The sequence below is a fragment of the Canis lupus genome, chromosome 13, assembly GCF_048164855.1.
Source record: "Canis lupus baileyi chromosome 13, mCanLup2.hap1, whole genome shotgun sequence".
Classification (NCBI taxonomy): Eukaryota; Metazoa; Chordata; class Mammalia; order Carnivora; family Canidae; genus Canis; species Canis lupus.
This window is the reverse complement of record NC_132850.1, coordinates 8,449,029-8,467,987: the sequence shown is the minus strand read 5'-3', so window position 1 is coordinate 8,467,987 and position 18,959 is coordinate 8,449,029. Positions and strand designations below refer to the sequence as shown.

General features: G+C 61.5%; 1 protein-coding gene and 1 long non-coding RNA gene across 5 annotated transcripts in view; one reads left to right on the top strand and one right to left on the bottom strand.

Moving 5' to 3' along the window:
• LOC140602479 (uncharacterized) overlaps positions 1–18,959 on the bottom strand; it is a 50,064-nt gene that overhangs the window by 1,528 nt on the left and 29,577 nt on the right. The window lies entirely within an intron of this gene.
• Positions 10,174–15,598, top strand: GJB3 (gap junction protein beta 3). 4 transcript variants are annotated; one of them, XM_072772017.1, is made up of 2 exons: positions 10,174–10,402; positions 14,038–15,598. In XM_072772017.1, the coding sequence occupies exon 2, from the start codon at positions 14,072–14,074 to the stop codon at positions 14,882–14,884; it is 813 nt and encodes a 270-aa protein (XP_072628118.1). In that variant the 5' UTR covers positions 10,174–10,402; positions 14,038–14,071; the 3' UTR covers positions 14,885–15,598. The 4 variants fall into 4 exon arrangements, with proteins under 4 accessions (XP_072628118.1, XP_072628120.1, XP_072628119.1 ...); XM_072772019.1 differs by lacking the exon at positions 10,174–10,402 and adding an exon at positions 10,673–10,790; XM_072772018.1 differs by lacking the exon at positions 10,174–10,402 and adding an exon at positions 10,803–10,956.

Below are 18,959 nucleotides of genomic sequence, written 5' to 3'. Positions count from 1 at the left end.
CCTTGGATGGTGATGTCCCCATCCACCCGGCTGCTCAGTTCAAAAACCTCGGCGTCTCTTTCCTCATTCCCCACATCCACTCCATTAGTATAAGTCACATTGGGTATAACTCCAAGTTCAAAGTCCATTCCCTCCCAACCATCTCCGAGTGCTTCCCCCACCACCACCCCGGCCAGCCAAGCCACCTCACTGAACACCTGCGTAGCTGCAGAAGCTGGCTCCCTGCCTCCTGTCTTGCTCCCCTGTGGTCCCTCCTGCCCACGGCAGCCTGCAACATCTTCTGCCAAGATCAGTCAAGCCACTCCCTTGCTTAAAACCCTCCCGGTGGCTTCCCACAATGGTCATAAGAAATGAAAATAGGCCAAATCCATTGCCGTGACCTGCACGGTTAGGCCCTGGCTGCCTCCCCAAACTCCTCTTCCTTGGCTCTCCCCTTTCCGCACACCCTACGCTGGTCTTGTCCCATCTCAGAGGCTTTGCACTGGCTCCTGTTGGCAATATTCCTCCCCCGCAGAGCTTCCCATGACTTGTCTCCTTGTCATCCACATCTCCTCCAGGAGGCCATCTCTGACCCGCCCTCCCCAGTGATGCCCATATGCCACAGACAGTCACTCTCTGCCACGTGACCCCATTTTATCTTCCTTGTAGCATCTACTAGTAATGAAATGTTGTTTAACATTTGTCTGTTCTCAGTGTCTTCTCACTAGGATGCGCTCCTGAGAACAGGGACCCTGTCGTGTACACTCCTTTATCCACCAGCACCGAGAAGAGCGCTTGACACGTAGTAGGCACTCAATAAAAATGCACCTAGGTGGAGATGTCTAGTAGGCTATGGGATGGCGGGGAGGAAAGGACTGGTCAGGAAATGCTGACTTGGGAATTGTCAGCAAAGTGCCTCAACATGGGATAAGACTTTGCTCCAAAATTATCCCTCGGGTCAGAATGATCTGTCTTACATCCAAGTCCTCACAGTCTCCCACGTTGTGGGGCATGCTCTCAATTACTGCATTTTGAACAACCGAATGCTCTTTAGGGGAAACTCATTAGCCTGAAATAACTCCAGTCAATGAAGTCTTGGATATTTGTGGAGGTCACTGGGTAGAATCAGAAAAAAATGGAGAGAAAGACATTTCTCACGGATTCAACCATTACTCCTGGTGCTGTGACCTTACAATAGCAAGTATTGTCTTTGTAGGCAAATCTTTTTAAAAAAAAATTTAAGAACAATAAAGGAAGTGGTTATGTCATGAAGATGACAAATACACACCTACCAGATGATTTTTTTTTAAGTGATGCAACCTAGTATTATGCAACCAGGCTTTTATGGCAGAAAATAAAGTTCCCAGTATCATTCACGGATTTAAAAAGGACTATGTCACAAATAAGTTGGGCAAAAAAATAAAGTCTGCACATTCTGTAAAAGGTTAATGATAACAAACAAAACTCTAATGAGCTTAACCCAGGTGTTAGGGAAAAATGTTCAAAGTTTAAACAAAATCGCAAAAAAATAAAAATAAATAAATAAATAAAATCGCTTCATAAACTACTCAGGGGAGGAAAAAAATAATAGGTTTACTACGTTGTTCTAGGCAATATGTGATCTTAAAATAGGTAGCAAACTCTAGAGAATATTATGCTAAGTGAAAGAAGTCAGGCAAAGAAAGACAAACACCGTATGATTTCACGCATAAATAGGATATGAGAAACAAAACAAACGAACATGGGTGGAGAGAGAGAGAGAGAGAGAGAGAGAGAGAGAGAGAGAGAGAGAGAAAAACCAAGAAACAGACTCTTAACTATGGAAAACAAAGTGACCCGGGGCGCTTGGGTGGCTCGGTCGTTGTCTGCCTTCAGTTCAGGTCATGATCCCGGGGTCCTGGGATGGAGCCCAGCTAGTGGCTCTGCTGCTCCCCCTGCCTGTGCTCTCTCACTCTTGCTCTTCTCTCAAAAAAAAAAAAGAATCTAAAAAAGAAAAAGAAGGAAGGAAGAAAGGGAGGGAGGGAGAAAAGAGAAAAGAAGGAAGGAAGGAAGGAAGGAAGGAAGGAAGAAGGAAGGAAGGAAGGAAGGAAGGAAGGAAGGAAGGAAGGAAGAGAAAGAAGGAAAGAAAGAAAGAAAGAAAGAAAGAAAGAAAGAAAGAAAGAAAGAAAGAAAGAAAGAAAGAGGAAGAGAAAGAAAAAAAGGAAGAAAAAGAAAGAGAAAGGGAAAGGAAGAAAGAAAAGGAAAGAAAGAAAAAGAGAGAAAGAAAAAGGAAAGGAAGAAAGAAAAGGAAAAGAAGTAAGAAAGAAAAGGAAAGGAAAGGAAAGGAAGGAAGGAAGGAAGGAAAGAAGAAAGAAAGAAAGAGGAAGAGAAAGGGAAAGGAAAGAAGAAAGAAAGAGAGAGAGAGAGAGAGAAAGAAAGAAAGAAAGAAAGAAAGAAAGAAAGAAAGAAAGAAAGAAAGAAAGAAAGAAAGAAAGAACCTGACAGTTACCAGAGGGGAGGGGGTGGGGATGGGGCAGATAGGGAATCAATCAATCAGTCAGTCAATCAATAAAATAGGTGATGGGGATTAAGGAGGGCACTTGCTGTGAGGAGAACTAGGTATTTTAAATGTTGAATCACTAAAATCTACACCTGAAACTAAATTTACACTATTAATTGGGATTTAAATAAAAACTTACAAAGAAAAAAAATGTCGGGAGCAAAGTAACGTTAATAAAGTAAATTATTATTTCAACCACGCTGAAAGTTTATATGTTCAAATCAGCCCCCAAACCTCTTGGAGGGTCTCCTCACTGGGAACACAGGGGGTCACTCTTCGGGGTCGTGTTATACCTGGGCTCCCGCGGCAGGTGGCGACCACCACAGAGGCTGTGGGGGAGGGGTGAGAAGATGCCCCAGGAAGGAGGCTCAAGGGTCAAACGGGACTGGACGGGGGCGGCCAGTAAAGGGGACCGACCGCAGGGCAGATGGGGATCCTAGAAGCCAAGGGGATACGATGTCACAGAGGAGGAAGATGATCGAGTCCCACATCGGGGTCCCCTCAGGGAGCCTGCTTCTCCCTCTGCCTGTGCCTCTGCCTCTCTCTGTGTGTCTCTCATGAATAAATAAGTAAAATCTTAAAAAAAAAAAAAAAAGACTGTCCTGGCGGCCTTGCCAGAACCGGAATATCGTCTGCGAGCGCACATACGCCTTAGCCGTCGCCCGACATAATGACCCTACGGCTTGTGTCTGCTTCCTCCCCTCTGCCTCCCAGCTCAGCCATGGCACCTGCCCAGGTGCCCGCGTCGGGGCCTCCCAGTGTGCAGGGGCAGCGAGTCCCGGGGCCGGGGCCCTGCAGCCCAGACCCGGCCCGGCCTCTCCCCGCTGACGCCCAGTGCCCAGCACGTCTTCGATGACCCAGAATCAAGGCGCCGGAAGCTCCCACGGTGCGAGCGGCAGGCTGGGCTCAAGGATCCGGCACACGCCTCACCCCAGGCTGGCCTCCCCCGCTGCCTGATGCCCACACCCTGGCAGCCCGAGGGACAGCTCAGGCAAGGAGCCTCTTCCCACCCAGGGGGTCGGGGCTGCGTGAACGTGCACAGGCTCAGCCACACAAACCACCTTCCCCCTAAGCACCAGACCAGGGATTTGGGCCTGTAGGCAGGAGGTGGAGACGGTGGGAAGGGACGAGTGAGGCTCAGTCAGCGAAGGCTTCTTGGAGGAGGCAGGGGGTCAGGGAGGCTTCCTGGAGGGGCAGGCGGGTGGGATGCTAAGCTAGAAGGAACTGGTCCCGGGGATCCCGGGGCGGGGGGCGGGGGTGGGCTCAGCGGTTTGGCACCTGCCTTCAGCTCAGGGCTCCTACACGGGTCCCGGCATCGAGTTCCGCCTCGGGCTCCCTGCATGGAGCCTGCTTCTCCCTTGGCCTGTGTCTCTGCCTCTCTCTGTGTCTCTCATGAATAAAATCTTTAAAAAAAAAAAAAAAAATGCAAGGAACTGATCCCACAGCCGCTCCGGGTCAGCCAGGGACGGGGCTTATGGTGCATGACGGCTTTATCCACTCACTCGGCAAGTACTCAGTCATCCACAATGCAGCAGCCAGTTTGGGGGCTGAGAAGACAGCAGGGGACACCACAGACCGGACACGCGGCCACCGTCCTCACAGGTCCTGGCGACGGGAAGGACGACGCGCAAGAAGAAACAGCAAAATGCCAAATGGCTTAGCGGTCTTGGCGGCTAAGGAGAAGGGCTAAGCAGGACGGAGGGGGAGGGAAACCGCGATGCTGGATGGGGCCAGGGAGGGCGAAGCGGTGGGCTGCGCGGGGATGCTGGGAAGTGTGCCAGGAGGGAAAGGCGAGCACTGGGGAAGAGCCGCACACGCCGGCGACTGCGTAGACGCCAGCGAGGCCAAGCAACAGGGGAGCCGAGAGGCCAGTGCTCGGACGAGGCCCGGGAAGGACCGGCTCACACGGGGTCCCATGGGCCACCCCCATGCCTGTGGCTGTCGGTCCGAGCCAGCGGAAAGCAGGAGGGCTCCTGGGGGGGGGGGGGCCTCTCGGTGGCTGTGCTCACGCAGGGGCACTGGGCCGCGGCCAGATTATTTTATAGATAATTTACGTGTTTACATGACAGAGAGAGAGCAAGAGGGCACAAGCAGGGGAAGTGGCAGGCAGAGGGACGGGCAGAGGGAGAAGCAGCGAGCCCGATGTGGGGCTCCATCCCGGGACCCCAGGATCGTGACCCGCACCGAAGGCAGACGCTCAACCCCAGACTTTGAACACATACACATCTGTGAAAGGGGCACCAAGATGACTCAGTGGCAGTGAATGTGGGCCACACACGAGAAGAGTCAACAGTGACTCTCCAGCCTGGGCCCTTACCAAGGAGATGAGTCAAATCCCCGTTGAGTCATCTGGGCGAGTCAAGGATGGAGAAGGATGTGGAGGCTTCCAGGGGGTAGGGGTCAGCTAAAATCAAGACTCCTAGTTCGATTTTAATTTCAAATAATGACTAGGTACTTTTTTTTTTTTTTTTTTTTTTTTTTTAGCATAAGTGAGTCCCACCACGTAGTATCTGAAATTTGAATTTCACTGAGCATGTGCTTTGGGGTTTTGTTCCATTTGGGGGCGTTTTGTTTGCTTGCTTTAGTTTAAATCCGACAGTCCGACTAAGGAACGAGTTTAGTCCGGGACCCGGTAAGCCTGCGACAGGTCACAGCCCCCCCACAGGAGAGGGAGAGCGGCAGGTGCACACCTGAGCCCAGGGGTCGGGGTCAGGCCCCGCTCAGGGGAAGCACTCAGGCCTTGTCAGCCGACGCCCGCCGGTCTCTTAAACCCTGAGGCCGGATGAGCTGGATGAGCTGGCGAAGAGTGAGTCCCTGAGTCCAGAGGAGAGAAGGAGCCGGGAGGCGAGCCCCAGGGCAGTCGGGGAGACGCAGGAGGTGGAGGAAGACCAACCGGGAGGGAAGAGAAGTGAGGAGCGTGAGACAGAGGGCTCGGTTGGAAGGGGCCGAGCAAGGGCCCAGGGCACCAGCGCTGCTTCTGAGGAGTCTGACTACGAAGGAGAATTGGGGTGAGGGGGACTGTGTGGCTTTGCAGCCAGGGAAGCAGCAGCACATGAATCAGGGAAAGACCCAGAACAGAGCAGACGGGGAAGGCGGGGGGAAAAGACGAGGACTGGGCCAGGGTGGGACTTGGGTGCACGTGGGGTGCTAGAGGCCTGGCGGCACTGAGAACAGCCCTGTGCCCCTCGACGTGGGTACAGACGCCCGGGGGGGGGGGGGGGCCTTGGTGTCCCGGGGGGAAGGCGCATCCCGGGACAGCCCCTCTGGCCCTCCCACAGCCCAGAGCCCTCATCCTTCTGCCGGCGGGTCGCTGCCCCAGAGAGGAGAGGGCCTGGCACCCAGGCCTGGCCGCCGTGGACCGAGGACACCCCAGCCCGTGGACCCGGGATACCCCAGCCCCAGAGGAAAGCGCCCGCCTGACACCTGGGCACAGTTCCAGCCCCAGGGGCCTCCCGAGAGTACGGCCAGCGGGTGCCGAGACCTGGGCGGGAGGAGCGCGGGGCCAGGACTCGGGCCTCCCACCCGAGAGCAGGTGTAGGCCCCGAGGCGGGTGTGGGCGGCCGGGCACCTCTAAGCCGCAGCCCCAGCCCCAGCCCGAGGCCAGCTATGGCCTACATGGCCTCCCACACACTCCTGGCTCGGAGCAGAGCGGGGAAGTGGGGCAGCAGCCTCCAGCCTCTCCCCGCGTGGGGTCCCCCAGGGAAGCCCGGCCCGCGGCAGCACCCTCGCCAGGAAGTCACCAGGGCGCCGGAGCCCAAGACCTGGGCCGCGCAGGTGCACGAGCCACGGAACCCTGGCGATCCACCTGTGAAACCCGACGCACGCACGACCACAGGCCACGCACTCGCACAGCCCCCCCCGCCCCCTCCCCGTCAACACACGGCCACGTTCCCACACACCACCGTGCACCGCGCACACACACAGAGCCCCTGCACCCCCGCCCCGCCAACACACAGCCACAGTCCCACGCACGACCGTGCGCCCCACTGGACGCAGCTTCAAACAGTAAGGGAGCGTCTGGGCTCCCTGTGGCCTTAGGGCTCTTGGGCATGTCCTGGAAACCAGAGGCGCTGCAGGGCCTGATGGCAGCCGAGAGTGGGAGCCGCTGCGAAGGGACAAAAGGGACCCCGGGACCATGTGTGGCCAGAGGGCAAAGCGGGGCTCGGGCGGCACTTGGGGGTGCCGCGGGGAGAGCGGGCTTTGGCAGGTGCGTGCCCGACCCACGGGGCAGCGACCTGGGCCCACCTGGGGCTGCAGGAGTCCTCCCAGGAGGATGGTGGGAGAAAGGCTGCTCAGCCCGCATCCTGGGAGGGGCGCTCCTCACCGCGACTAAACCACAGGTCGTGAAAGATCAGATTTTAATACGTGTGACTGCACGAAAAATGCTCTGATCCTGCGTGGCAGGAACTGCTTATATGATGTCAGAACACCCTGAGTGTGCAACGGGGGGGTGGGGCTCGTAGGCAGAGGGCTGCTTTGTTGAATTTATCAAGGGCTCCTAACAATTCCATTATGGGGAAAAAAAGGAAGGGAGGAAGGGAGGAAGGGAGGGAGGGAGGGAGAGGGAGGGAGGAAGGAAGGAAGGAAGAAGAAAGAGAGAGAGAGAGAAAGAAAGGAAAGAAAGAAAGAAAGAAAGAAAAGGAATGAAAGAAAGAAAAATCGATTATGTAAGAGTCCAGGGGAGGACACGGTAAAGGCAAAGGATGGTTCACGGGAAAACAAAACGGACGAGGAGGCTTCCCAAAGCCCCTCATCCTCCCCTGTGATAAGAGAAATCACACACAACGGAAGCTAAGGACAGGCCGCTGGCGAAGGTCGCGCGGGGTGACGGTCTCCATCGGCCAGGATGGGGAGGACGGAGCCGTGGGTCCGCAGAGAAGGTCTGGCCTTATCCGTCAAAATTACAAATAAGCGCACCTGCAACCCCAAACCTGTACTTGGGAGAAGGAATCCTACGGACTGAATTTTAAAATGTGTTAAGTGAAGTTTGTCCAAGGAGGCGCAGGGGCGTTGATAGTGGAAAGAGGGAAGCAGGTGATCACGCGTGGCGTGACCCTCCATCAACGTGGGGCTGCTAAATGTATCACAGGAGATGCGCCACCCGGCTGTGCGGTCCCCTCTAGAGACACGGGCCTCCGGCACCGGCGGGAGGGGGGCCGCTGTCCTGGGGGTGGGACATCGTTGTACCCACAGAGGAAACCGTCCTGCGCTTGGTCAAATGAAAACAGCAAAGGGGGCACCTGGGGGCTCCGTCAGTTAAGTGTCCAGCTCTTGGTTTCAGAGCTGGTTGTGATCTTGCGGTCACGGGATCGGGCCCCGCATAGAGCTCCATGCTCTCTCTCTCCCTGGCCCCCGTCTCAAATAAATAGATAAATAAAATCTTAAAAAAAAAAATACAGCAAAGCACAGAACCGCGGCTGGCCTCCCTTGGGTAATGCCGAAGGAGGAGCATCTACGCAGTCAAAGATGGAGGGTTGTCCATCCATCGGGACAGAAAGGAAAAGCAAGCACGTGGAACCTGGTGATGGGGTGGGCAGCCCGCCCAGGGAGCTGGGGTTCAGGGAGGCATCAGGAGCAGAGCCCCCGGGCCCCAGGCCTTCACCAGGAGAACAGAGGCCAAGCCCTGGGACGTGCCCACGCGGGACACCAGCACGTGAAGCCTCCCAGGCACCCGGAAGCTCAGACGGTGGAGCCTGGGATGCCAGAGGCAGGAAGTGTCCCGAGGAGGAACTGGGTCGCTGTGCCACGGGCTTCCGTAGGCCCAGTGGTGAGGACGGCTGTGACTGTTGCAGTGACCTTGACACGGCCGCCGTGGTGACCGGCGGTGACCATCCGCGCCGTGGATAGGACGCTGTGCAAATGGGTACAAGAGGGACTAGGAAGGCAGTGGGGGCAGCTTTGCCCCGAAATGCCGGGGAGCAACAGGTGGGTCCTCGCAGGACACTGCAAACTCACCGCCCCCCCGCCCCCCGACACACACACAGGAGCACCCGGGCCACCACCACGGGGTCTCAGTGCTTGTCGGGGGCCACAGCCCAGTGAGTAACGGTGGTGTCTGCCCCTGGTTTTGCTCTCCGGCCACGGGCCGACACCCCCTGAGCCGGCTCTGCTGCTTCCTGTCTGCGCGACCCCGGGTGTCACCCAGCCTTACAGGGCCTCGGGCTCCTCACTCTGAAAAGCGGGAAGAGCCGCGCCCCCCACGTGGGGCGCCCTGGGGGACAAAGTCTCCAGGCCGTGCCTGCCGCAAAGACGGTTCCCAACACCCTGTGCGGGGTGGGCGCCCCGTCCAAACCACGAGTAAGTAAGTAGGGTGACCCCGTAAGTGATCTCCCAGGTGTGGGGGCACTTCTGAGAGTCAGGGGGTGATGTTCCTCACCCCAGGCCACAGGCGCCAACCCAAGCAGTCCTGGGAAAATGCTGTCTGCAACCCTGGTGTCAGCATCACCATCTCCATGGAGACAGTGAGGTGACTAAGCTCCCAGGACTCCCACCGCCCCTTGTGACCCGGGCAGCCCGCCTCCTCCCGCAGACCCCGGGGGCAGGCGCTCCAGCCCCAGCACCCCCACCCAGGGCCTGCCCCTCCTCATAATTACTGGCAACCACCACGGGCCCCCACCCAGGCTCCTTCCCAGGCACCCGATTAGTGTGGACGCAGTCTGCTCCGCACCTGGCTCTGCAGAGGGTGCCTCCTGGGGGGGCAGACACCGTGGGGGAAGACCCCGGAGCCCCCCAGCCCGCCCCACTGTTGGGGGGAGGCCCCGGAGCCCCCAGAGTCCTGCGCCCACCCTGGGGGGAGGCCCCGGAGCCCCCAGCCCCGCCCCACCGTCAGGGGGAGGCCCCGGAGCCTCCAGAGCCCCGCCCCACTGCTGGGGGGAGGCCCCGGAGCCCCCCAGCCCCGCCCCACTGTCAGGGGGAGGCCCCGGAGCCCCCAGAGCCCAGTCCCACTGTCTGGGGGAGGCCCCGGAGCCCCCCAGAGCCCCGTCCCACTGTCAGGGGGAGGCCCCGGAGCCCCCCAGAGCCCCGCCCCACTGTCAGGGGGAGGCCCCGGAGCCCCCCAGCCCCGCCCCCCTGCTGGGGGGAGGCCCCGGAGCCCCCCAGCCCCGCCCCACTGTCAGGGGGAGGCCCGGGAGCCCCCCAGCCCCGCCCCACTGTCAGGGGGAGGCCCGGGAGCCCCCCAGCCCCGCCCCACCGTCGGGGGGAGGCCCCGGGAGCCCCCAGCCCCGCCCCACCCCGGGGGGAGGCCCCGGAGCCCCCCAGCCCCGCCCCACCGTCGGGGGGAGCCCCCGGGAGCCCCCAGCCCCGCCCCACTGCCAGGGGGAGGCCCCCAGCCCCCAGAGCCCCGTCCCACTGTCTGGGGGAGGCCCCGGAGCCCCCCAGCCCCGCCCCACTGTCAGGGGGAGGCCCCGGAGCCCCCAGAGCCCCGCCCCCCTGCTGGGGGGAGGCCCCGGAGCCCCCCAGCCCCGCCCCACTGTCAGGGGGAGGCCCGGGAGCCCCCCAGCCCCGCCCCACTGTCTGGGGGAGGCCCCGGAGCCCCCCAGCCCCGCCCCACCGTCGGGGGGAGGCCCCGGGAGCCCCCAGCCCCGCCCCACTGCCAGGGGGAGGCCCCCAGCCCCCAGCCCCCAGCCCCTCCCCTCGGTCGCGGGCGGCCCCGGGCTGCAGGGCGCGGCGCGGCGTGGGCGAGCAGGCTGCGGGCTGTCCCGGGCTGTCCCGGCCGCGGCTTCCCAGCGCCGCCCGCCCCGGAGCTCAGTGGAGCCCTCGCCGCGGCCCTGCCCGCGGCCGCCGATGCCCCCATTTCCCGCACGGAGAAACCGAGGCTCGGAGCAGCGCCGCGCCCCGCGGAAGGCCGCCCGGCCGGGGGGGCCCCGGGCTGCCCCCCGCCCCCCGGTGAGTGCCCCCCGCGACCCCGGGGCCCGGCGAGGCGCGGGCGGGGCGGGGGCCGAGGGGCCTCCCGGGCACCCACCGCCTTCTCGCCCCTGCATCCTGGGCGGGGTGCGCGCCCCAGGGTGGACGGTTCCGCGGACCCCTCTCCCCCCCACGTCTGCAGAGTCGCGAGCTGCTGCCGGGGACAGAGAGAGGCGGGGGCGGCGGGGGCGGCGGGTGAGCGGTATGTGGGGGGTCGGTGGTCCCCGCGGTGGCACTGGGGGGCCTGGCCTCGCGGGGCAAGGCTCGACCCCGGGGTAGGAAAAAGCGGGTGGTGTTGGGGGCCAGCCCGGGGTAATCAGAACCGGCTCCACCAGTCCCCGATCTGGGCTCGGAGGGAAATTCTTTGCAGGTGAGTCGAGTCCCCGGGCTGTGTCAGGTGGGGCTGGACAGACAGGGCCGGAAGGTGCACGCAGGAGGGGGCTGCACCCAGGTGGGTGTCCGAGGCACGGTCCCCTCCCGGAGGGCTGGCAGCCAGGGCTGCAACCACCACTCCGGGGGTTTGGAGCTCCCACCAGGTGAGTGGCCGGCTGGGGAGGGAATGCGCCCAAGAGCCTCCCCGCAGCTCCACAAAGTAGGAATTCCTTCCCTGGAGAGATAAGGAGTGGATGCCAAAAATATCAAGGGGTTCTTGGAAGTCACCTGGCTAGTCAGTGGCCGAGCGGAGGCCAGGATCCAGGTAGGACGCAGGGCTCAGCGCCCATTCCGCTGCGGCCCCCCAAGGCCAGGTGTGGGAGGAGCAGGTGCGGGAGAAGAGGATGGTCTCCTGGGGGAAGGTCTCGTTCAGAACCCCCATCCCGCCACGCATCCCCAGAGAACAGGCACCCGGGGACCCAGGTGTCCAGAGGCAACCGTGCCTCCTCCTGTCCGGAGTGGGGGAGCCCTTCCCCTGGGCTGCCGGGTCCAGACTGTTCCTCGGGAGCAGCGCCTGCACCTCACCCGGGGAGTCCGCGGGTGGGGGTTAGTTTACCCGCCCAGCATCCCGGGGCCTACTATGTGCCAGCCCGGGCGGGCGCTGGGCATAAAGCAGCAGGCAAGAGGCGCTGCGCCCCAGTGAGGGCGACGGTGATAAGCAGAAACAAAACAGCGTTTTGGCTTCAGGTGGTGGTTAAACTCAAGGAAGAAAATGAAGGGGACGGGAGGGCAGGGGCTCCTTGATCCAGAGTAATGTGTGGAGGCCACCAAGGCGATGTGTGAGCAGAGCCCTCAGTGATGAGAAGGACCCGGCCACACAGGGTTCTGGGGACAGAGCCGTCTAGGCCGCAGGGACATTTGCAAAACCCCAAAAACCCCCAGTGTGGCCAGAGCCGAGAGGATCAGGGCGAGGCTACAGGAGAGGAGGGCAAGAACTGGGAATAATTCGGAGCGTTACGTGAAGCCAGTAGAAAGTTTCAAACAACAGTGACGCGATCCAGTCTAACGGACTCTAGGGACCCAGGACGGGAAGCTGAAAGGCCAGCGAGGAGACCGTGTGTGACACCCGCAGGCGCCACGGGGCTGGGGGGTGGGGAGGGCGATCTTGCAGGGTCTGCACCTGCACGCCTCTTGCACGCTCACACACCCAGCTCCAAGAGCGCCCGCGTGTGTGCACAGGCCCACACAGGCACACGGGGAGACACGTGTTCCCACACCCAGGCCGGCACCCAGAAGTTCTCCGGCCGACCCGCCCGTCCACACCCTCTGAGTCACTCCAGCGCTGGGAAGAAAATGTGTGATTCAAGGGCCTGAACAAAGTATGGCTCCCTCCCACAAAGGCCTGGCATCCGGCTGGGGCTCCCCCCAGGCTCTGGCACCGAGAGGCGGGAACGCAGTCTCTAGAGTTCCCCTGGGCCTGGGGCGCCGGGAGCCAGACCGTTATCACATCCCCCAGTCACCCCCAACCTGAATGGTCTTCCAACTTCACCACCTGCTGACTGTGAGACCTTGGGGAGGTTATTTCTCCTCTCCACGGGAATTTCCTCTCTAGCACGGGGGTTGCTGGGGAGGGAGAGTTTCCTCCGCCCTTCAGGGTCCTTCTAGCTGGGGGCGCCCGGGGGGCTCAGTGCTGGAGCTCCTGCCTTCGGCCCAGGGCATGACCCCGGGGTCCCGGGATCGAGTCCCGCATCGGGCTTCCCGCATGGAGCCTGCTTCTTCCTCTGCCTGTGTCTCCGCCTCTCTCTGTGGGTCTCTCATGAAAAAATAAATACAATCTTTAAAAATTTTTTTAAAAAAGTCCTTCTAGCTGGACTCAGAATAATTAACAGGAGGAAATCTAGTTTAATCGAGTATATATGGGGAACCCACACAGGTATGAGACTCCAAATACAGGTAAAATGAGGTAGACGTGTCATCCTGAAGTAAAGAGAAGGGAATAGGGAGTCAGGGACTTCAGAGGTAAGGGATATTTAGGAAATATTTAGGAAAGTAGACACATTTAGGAAATAAATGTCTTCTTGGCCACTCAGAGACAGTGGGACGTAGAGGACTTTGGTCAAACAGGCCTTGCCAGTTTCCTCCCTAGTTATCTGTGCTGACACCTCTCTTCCCGGAGCAGGTCCTCTATCTGAATTCCTTTAGGCAGCTGGAGGACAGGTGAAGAGCTTTTTCTGAATCTGATGGGTTTTGATTTTTTTTTTTAAGATTTTATTTATTTATTCATGAGACTCACTTCCCGCCCCCCTCCCCCCGTCACGCCCTGTACCCAAGGCAGATGCTCAACCTCCAAGCCTTCCCAGGGGCCCCGTTTTGATTGTTTTTAACCCAAAGCGATCTTCATGGCCAAGTGACCTATTCCAGGGTGGCCCACCCTCTGCCCCTCGGGGCCCACAGCCCCACCCTCACAGGGCCTCAGTGAAATCGGCCAGAACCTGGCCTGGGGCAGCATTGGACAGAGAAGGGGAGGGGAGGTGGTGCAGAGCACAGCCTTGAGCCCAACTGTAGATTTTTTCTTTTATTTTGTTTTTTAAAGAATTCATGTATTTATTCATGAAAGACAGAGACAGAGAGGCAGAGACAAAGACAAAGGGAGAAGCAGGCTCCATGCAGGGAGGTGATGCGGGACTCGATCCCAGGTCTCCAGGATCATGCCCTGGGCTGCAGGCAGATGCTTCACACCTGAGCCGCCCAGGTGCCCCCCAACCCTAGTTTTAAATGCGTGACGTGGCATCTAGATTTCAGCGAGTGGCCCGCGGTACTGAGCCCTTACTCGGAGCTAAGTGCTTTACAGCTGTTACCTCCATCCGCACAGGAGGAGCGTAATAGTATCTTCCTGGTGTGCTCACTTTTTTTTAATTTAAACTCAATTTGCCAACGTGTACATCATTAGCTTCAGAGGTAGTTTGTTTCCAATTATTCATGGTGGGGGAGGGTCATTGTGGAGCTCCAGCTCCGTGGATCAGCAAGCACACGTTCCCTTCCTCCCCACGCTCAGGCCCTGAGGCTGGGATGGTCATGTGACCTCCCTACACCTGCCCCACCTGACGCAGAGCCTGGGGACAGGAGCAGCCCTGACCCCAAGTCATTGGCTGATCCAGCGGATCCCTCCAGGGGAACCCCGGACGCACACACCCCACCAGCGTCCCTGAGTCACTGACGCGGCCTTTTCCCTCTGACTCCGGCAGGTGGGCTCGGGCCCCGGCTGCCCGGCCGGACGCCATGGACTGGAAGACGCTGCAGGCCCTGCTGAGCGGCGTGAACAAGTACTCCACGGCCTTCGGGCGCATCTGGCTGTCGGTGGTGTTCGTCTTCCGGGTCCTGGTGTACGTGGTGGCCGCCGAGCGCGTGTGGGGTGACGAGCAGAAGGACTTCGACTGCAACACCAAGCAGCCCGGCTGCACCAACGTCTGCTACGACGACTTCTTCCCCATCTCCAACATCCGGCTCTGGGCGCTGCAGCTCATCTTCGTCACCTGCCCGTCGCTGCTAGTCATGCTGCATGTGGCCTACCGCGAGGAGCGCGAGCGCCGCCACCGGCTCAAGCACGGGGACCAGTGCGCCCGGCTGTACGCCGACGCGGGCAAGAAGCACGGCGGCCTGTGGTGGACCTACCTGCTCAGCCTCGTCTTCAAGCTCGCCATCGAGCTCCTCTTTCTGTACGTGCTGCACACGCTGTGGCGCGGCTTTGCCATGCCGCGCCTGGTGCAGTGCGCCAACGTGGCCCCCTGCCCCAACGTGGTGGACTGCTACATCGCGCGGCCCACCGAGAAGAAGGTCTTCACCTACTTCATGGTGGGCGCCTCCGCCGTCTGCATCGTGCTCACCATCTGCGAGATCTGCTATCTCATCTTCCACAGGCTCCTGCGCCGCGTAACCAGGAACAGGTCCCCCAAGAGCCGCGGCCCCCCATCCTCCACCAGCCGGGCCTCCACCTGCCGCTGCCACCACAAGCTGGTGGACGCTGGAGAGCTGGGCTGCGACGGCGGTGACGACGAGGGGCACGCATCAGCGCCCCACATGACCCCCATATGACCTCCCCGGCGGGGCAGCGACCCTGGAGCTACCCCCGGGGCCAGGTACGGGGGCGGGGGGTCCTACAGGTGCTGGCTGCCCCCACTCTGAACTCACTCATCTATCCAGTTTCATTTTAGGGGCAGACTTTTTGAGCACGGGGCACTGCGCCGTCTGCCTGGGGGTAAATCGGAGCCCAGGATGAGCGGCCGGCCCCTGGGGGACGCAGCCCCTGAAACAAGCCAGTCACCTGCCGCCTGCAAGGGGACACCTGGGGGGGCCCACGGGAGGCGGCGGCCGGCCGGGCGAGGCTTCCCCGAGGCAGTGGTGCTCTCTGGCAGAGAGAACAGCAGGTGCAGAGCCTCGGAGGCCACGAGGAGGGAGATGCCTGTCCTGGTGGGACCCACCGGATCCAAGGGAGTCCCCACTCCCTCCGGACGAGCGCCCAGCTTTCTGGGCTGGGGAGGAAGTCGTCCCAGCAGTGGGACATCTGGAGGCCGGACAGTGAGCGCGTGAAGAGGAGCGGGAGGCGGCTCCGGGGACACTGGCTCCTGCCCGAGGGACGCCGTGACCTTCTCCGACCCCACGGCCCTCAGGGGAAGCCTGCGCAATCCCATTCTCTGCTGCGCCCCCAGGTTCAGGCAGCTTTGCTCCCATCTGCCCCCCAGATGTGCTGACCCGCCTCTGAGACCTGAGGCCGATGCTCCTAGAAATCAATAAAGCCTGTGTTTTATAGAGTGGCCCCATCCTGTGTCCTGCGCTCCCCCCCCAAGAGCCTGAGGGCAGGGATGGCACCCCGGGGTTGGGGTGAAGCAAGGGTGGGGCCGAGCCAAGGCTGGAGCAGAAGTTAGGGGCTGGGCCGGGAACCGACCGGCCGCGTTGTGATTACAGGTGCGGTCACAGGAGGGCACTGCGCTCCCTCCGCAACAGCACTGGTGGCCTTTCCAGAGCCGCCGGAGCGCACGCGCAAAACCAGCGTCCTCTCTGTGGACGAGTCACCCCCCTCCGCCTTGACAGCCCGGGCTCCCCAGGAACCGCATCCCCACCTGCGTGCACAGCATCCCCGTGACTCACGCTCTCGCTCCCTACGTGTGCTCGCAGCAGGCCACCGGTCTCCAAACTCCCAGCCCCACTCCAGCGTCATTCAGCTCCATCCTCTCCCCAAGCGGCGTCAGCACCCCGGGCCCTGGCTGGAGGCTGAGCCCGCGGCGGGAGGAGGAGCCGAGCTCACCAGCCCAGGGCCTGGGGGACACAGGAATGCGCTCGCCCCGGAGAGGGGGTGGGGACCGGCCACGTAGAGGACACCGGCATCCAGGCCAGGCCAGAGTGGAGAGCAAAGGGGGTGCGGCGCTCGACGAAATCCAGGAAGACATTTAGCGACCGTGACAGCCAGAGCCAGTGGCCAGAGACGTAGGGGCCGCGAGCCAGGAGCCCACGCAGGCAGGAGAGGGCAGGGCTCTGCGCCCACGGGACGGGCTGTGGCTCACCTGTGCCCCTTCATCGGCAGGCTGGGTATGCCAGCCGACTTCGAGGGCGCCGGGGGTGGGCGAACACACCCCCCCCACCCCCGGGTCTGGATCACAGCTGAGCCACCGCGCTGCACCTGGCGCAGACCTTCAGGACCTCAGACCCGTCACCAGTGCCGGGGACGTGCATCAGTCAGGGTCCCAAGCAGAGACAGGCACTTAGAAGGGCTTCTTTGAGGGGCTGCTTTAAAAGTTATGGGCACGACTGGGGCACCCGGTCCCTGGATGAGGCGTCTGACTCCTGATTTCAGCTCAAGTCACGATCCCAGAGGCGTGAGACCCGGCCCAGCATCGGGCTCCAGGCCAGGTGTGGCGCCTGCTGGGGATGCTCTGTGTCTCCCTTCTCCCATAGTCACCGGTGTCCCTGCCCCAGGCACCCCAAGCTCACCCACCCGGGATGCCCTCAGCCGTCCCTGCCCCGGGGGACCTCGAGCTCAGCCACCGGGGATGCCCTTGGCCGTCCCTGCCCAGGGGTCCCCAACCTCACCCACCCAAGGGTCCCCTCGGCCGTCCCTGCCCCAGAGGCCCCGAGCTCACCCACTCGGGATGCCCTTGGCCGTCCCTGCCCTGGGGGTCTCCGAGCTCACCCACCTGCCACCCCCCCCCCCGCCCCCGCCATCCCGGCATGACTGCTCCTCCAGCCCCAGCTGGGCTTCTGCAGATTGCGGTTGGAACGCGGTGGAAGGAATGTCCCCGCCCCGCGCCCACCTTGGGCCTGAGCAGGACCACTCCGCGTCCCCAGCAGCACATGTTCACCGTCCGAGTCCCCGCACCAGGCTGTCGCCACAAGGTGGCTCTCGTGTCCCCCGGTCTGCTCTCAGTCCCCGTGGCGGGAGGACGCACTTGGGATTGCAGAAAGGCTGGGTTGGGGTCAGACCCGCAGCCCCGCGGCCACGCCGCCTGCAGGAAGGAGCACGGCCACCACGCCGCCAGGGTGAACGGGAGACTGTCTCGGACCCGTCACCCTGGTCCAAAGCTATTACAGACTGAATATTCGCGTCCCCCCAAGATTCATACGTTGAAATCCTACCCTCCGCGTGACGGCGTGTGGAACGGGGGCCTTCCGAGATGGAGCCTCAGGAATGGGATTGGTGCCACTCAAAGAAGAGACACGGGAGGGATGACCTTTGCCTCCTCACCCTGGGAGGACAGCCCCGGGTAAAGCGGGAAGGGGTCGTCCCCAGGAGCCCAGCCACGCTGGACCCCCCCCACCCCGATCCCGGGCCTCCGGCCCCCAGAACTGCGAGAAGCACATTTCCGCCATCTGAGCCCCCGGTGTGTGGCACTGGGTCCTGGCGCAGGAGCGAGGGCAGCCCCATCAGCGGCCCCTGGGCCTCAGGGCCTTTGCACTCTCTCTTGGTTCCTTCCACCTGGAAGGCGCTGTCCCCCACCCCCCAGAGCCACAGGGCTCCCTCCCTCCCTCCCTCCCTCCCTCCCTCCCTTCAGGTTGCAATTCCCTTCAACAGGGAAACTGCGCCCCCTGCACCCTCCCGCCCCTGCTTCCCACGAAGCATTTGTCACCACCTCGCAGGTCCCCACAGCCACAGCGTAAAATCCACCAGGGCAGGGACTCTGAGGTCGGCCCCGGCTTGATCTCCAGTGTCTAGGACAGTGTCTCAGCACCCGGGGTGCTCAGTAAAACTCTGTGGAATTAGTAAATGCCTACATGGACCCTGCTACGATGGGGGGCTTGGGGGGGGTATAAATGCGACCCAGCCCCTGCCCTCCGGAGCCCCAGGCCAAGGGGGCGGAGACAGTACGTGATGCCCCTAGGGTGGGAGGACTGAAGCAGCAGGTGTTTAGCCAGAACAGAACTTCAGATTTGCAAGATGAGAAAGTTCAGGGGCTTGGTCCTCGACCCCGCGGACGTACTTAGGACGCACATTTCTAAATGGCACATTTCTAAATGGTTAGAACGGTCAATTTTATGTTGTGTGTCTTTCAACAACAAAGATAAAAATTTTAAAAACAACAACAGGTCCGCAGATAAAACAACGTGGGCGGTATCTGAGCCCCCAGCAGCGCCAGGGCTCACCTAGCCAACCTGGCGCAGGCCGGGGCCAGCACAGGGACTTCTGGGGGACGGGGCGGGGGTGGGGGGGGGTGGCACACAGCAGAATCCTGAATGACGTGAGGGCGCTGCTGCAGGGGGGACGCAGGGACACAGGCCCGGGGCCCCCCGCAGTGAAGGCGGGCAGGGGGATGAGGCCGGGAGGGCAACGGGAGCCACAGCGGGGCCGCGTGCACCAGACCCTGGCGGGGGAGGCCAGGAGACCGGCTGGGAGGCCACTGAGGCAGTGGGAACAGAGGGAGGGTGGGGCTCCGGGATGACCCCCAGGCGGAGCGGCCACCCCGGGGGCTGACCCCACCCTGCTTCCTTGGAAAGCGCGACCCCAGGGCGCCGAGGAAGGGCTGAGGACACGGTGAAGGGCCTTGCCGTCCCCACCTGCTCCCCCTCCTGCCAGCAGATGACGTCAGGCCCAGGAGAGGAACTCTGGGAGCAGAGGCCTGGGGGGGGGCCTCCAGGGACCTCCGTTCTCATGCCCTCAGGGGTCAGGGCTAAGTGGGCG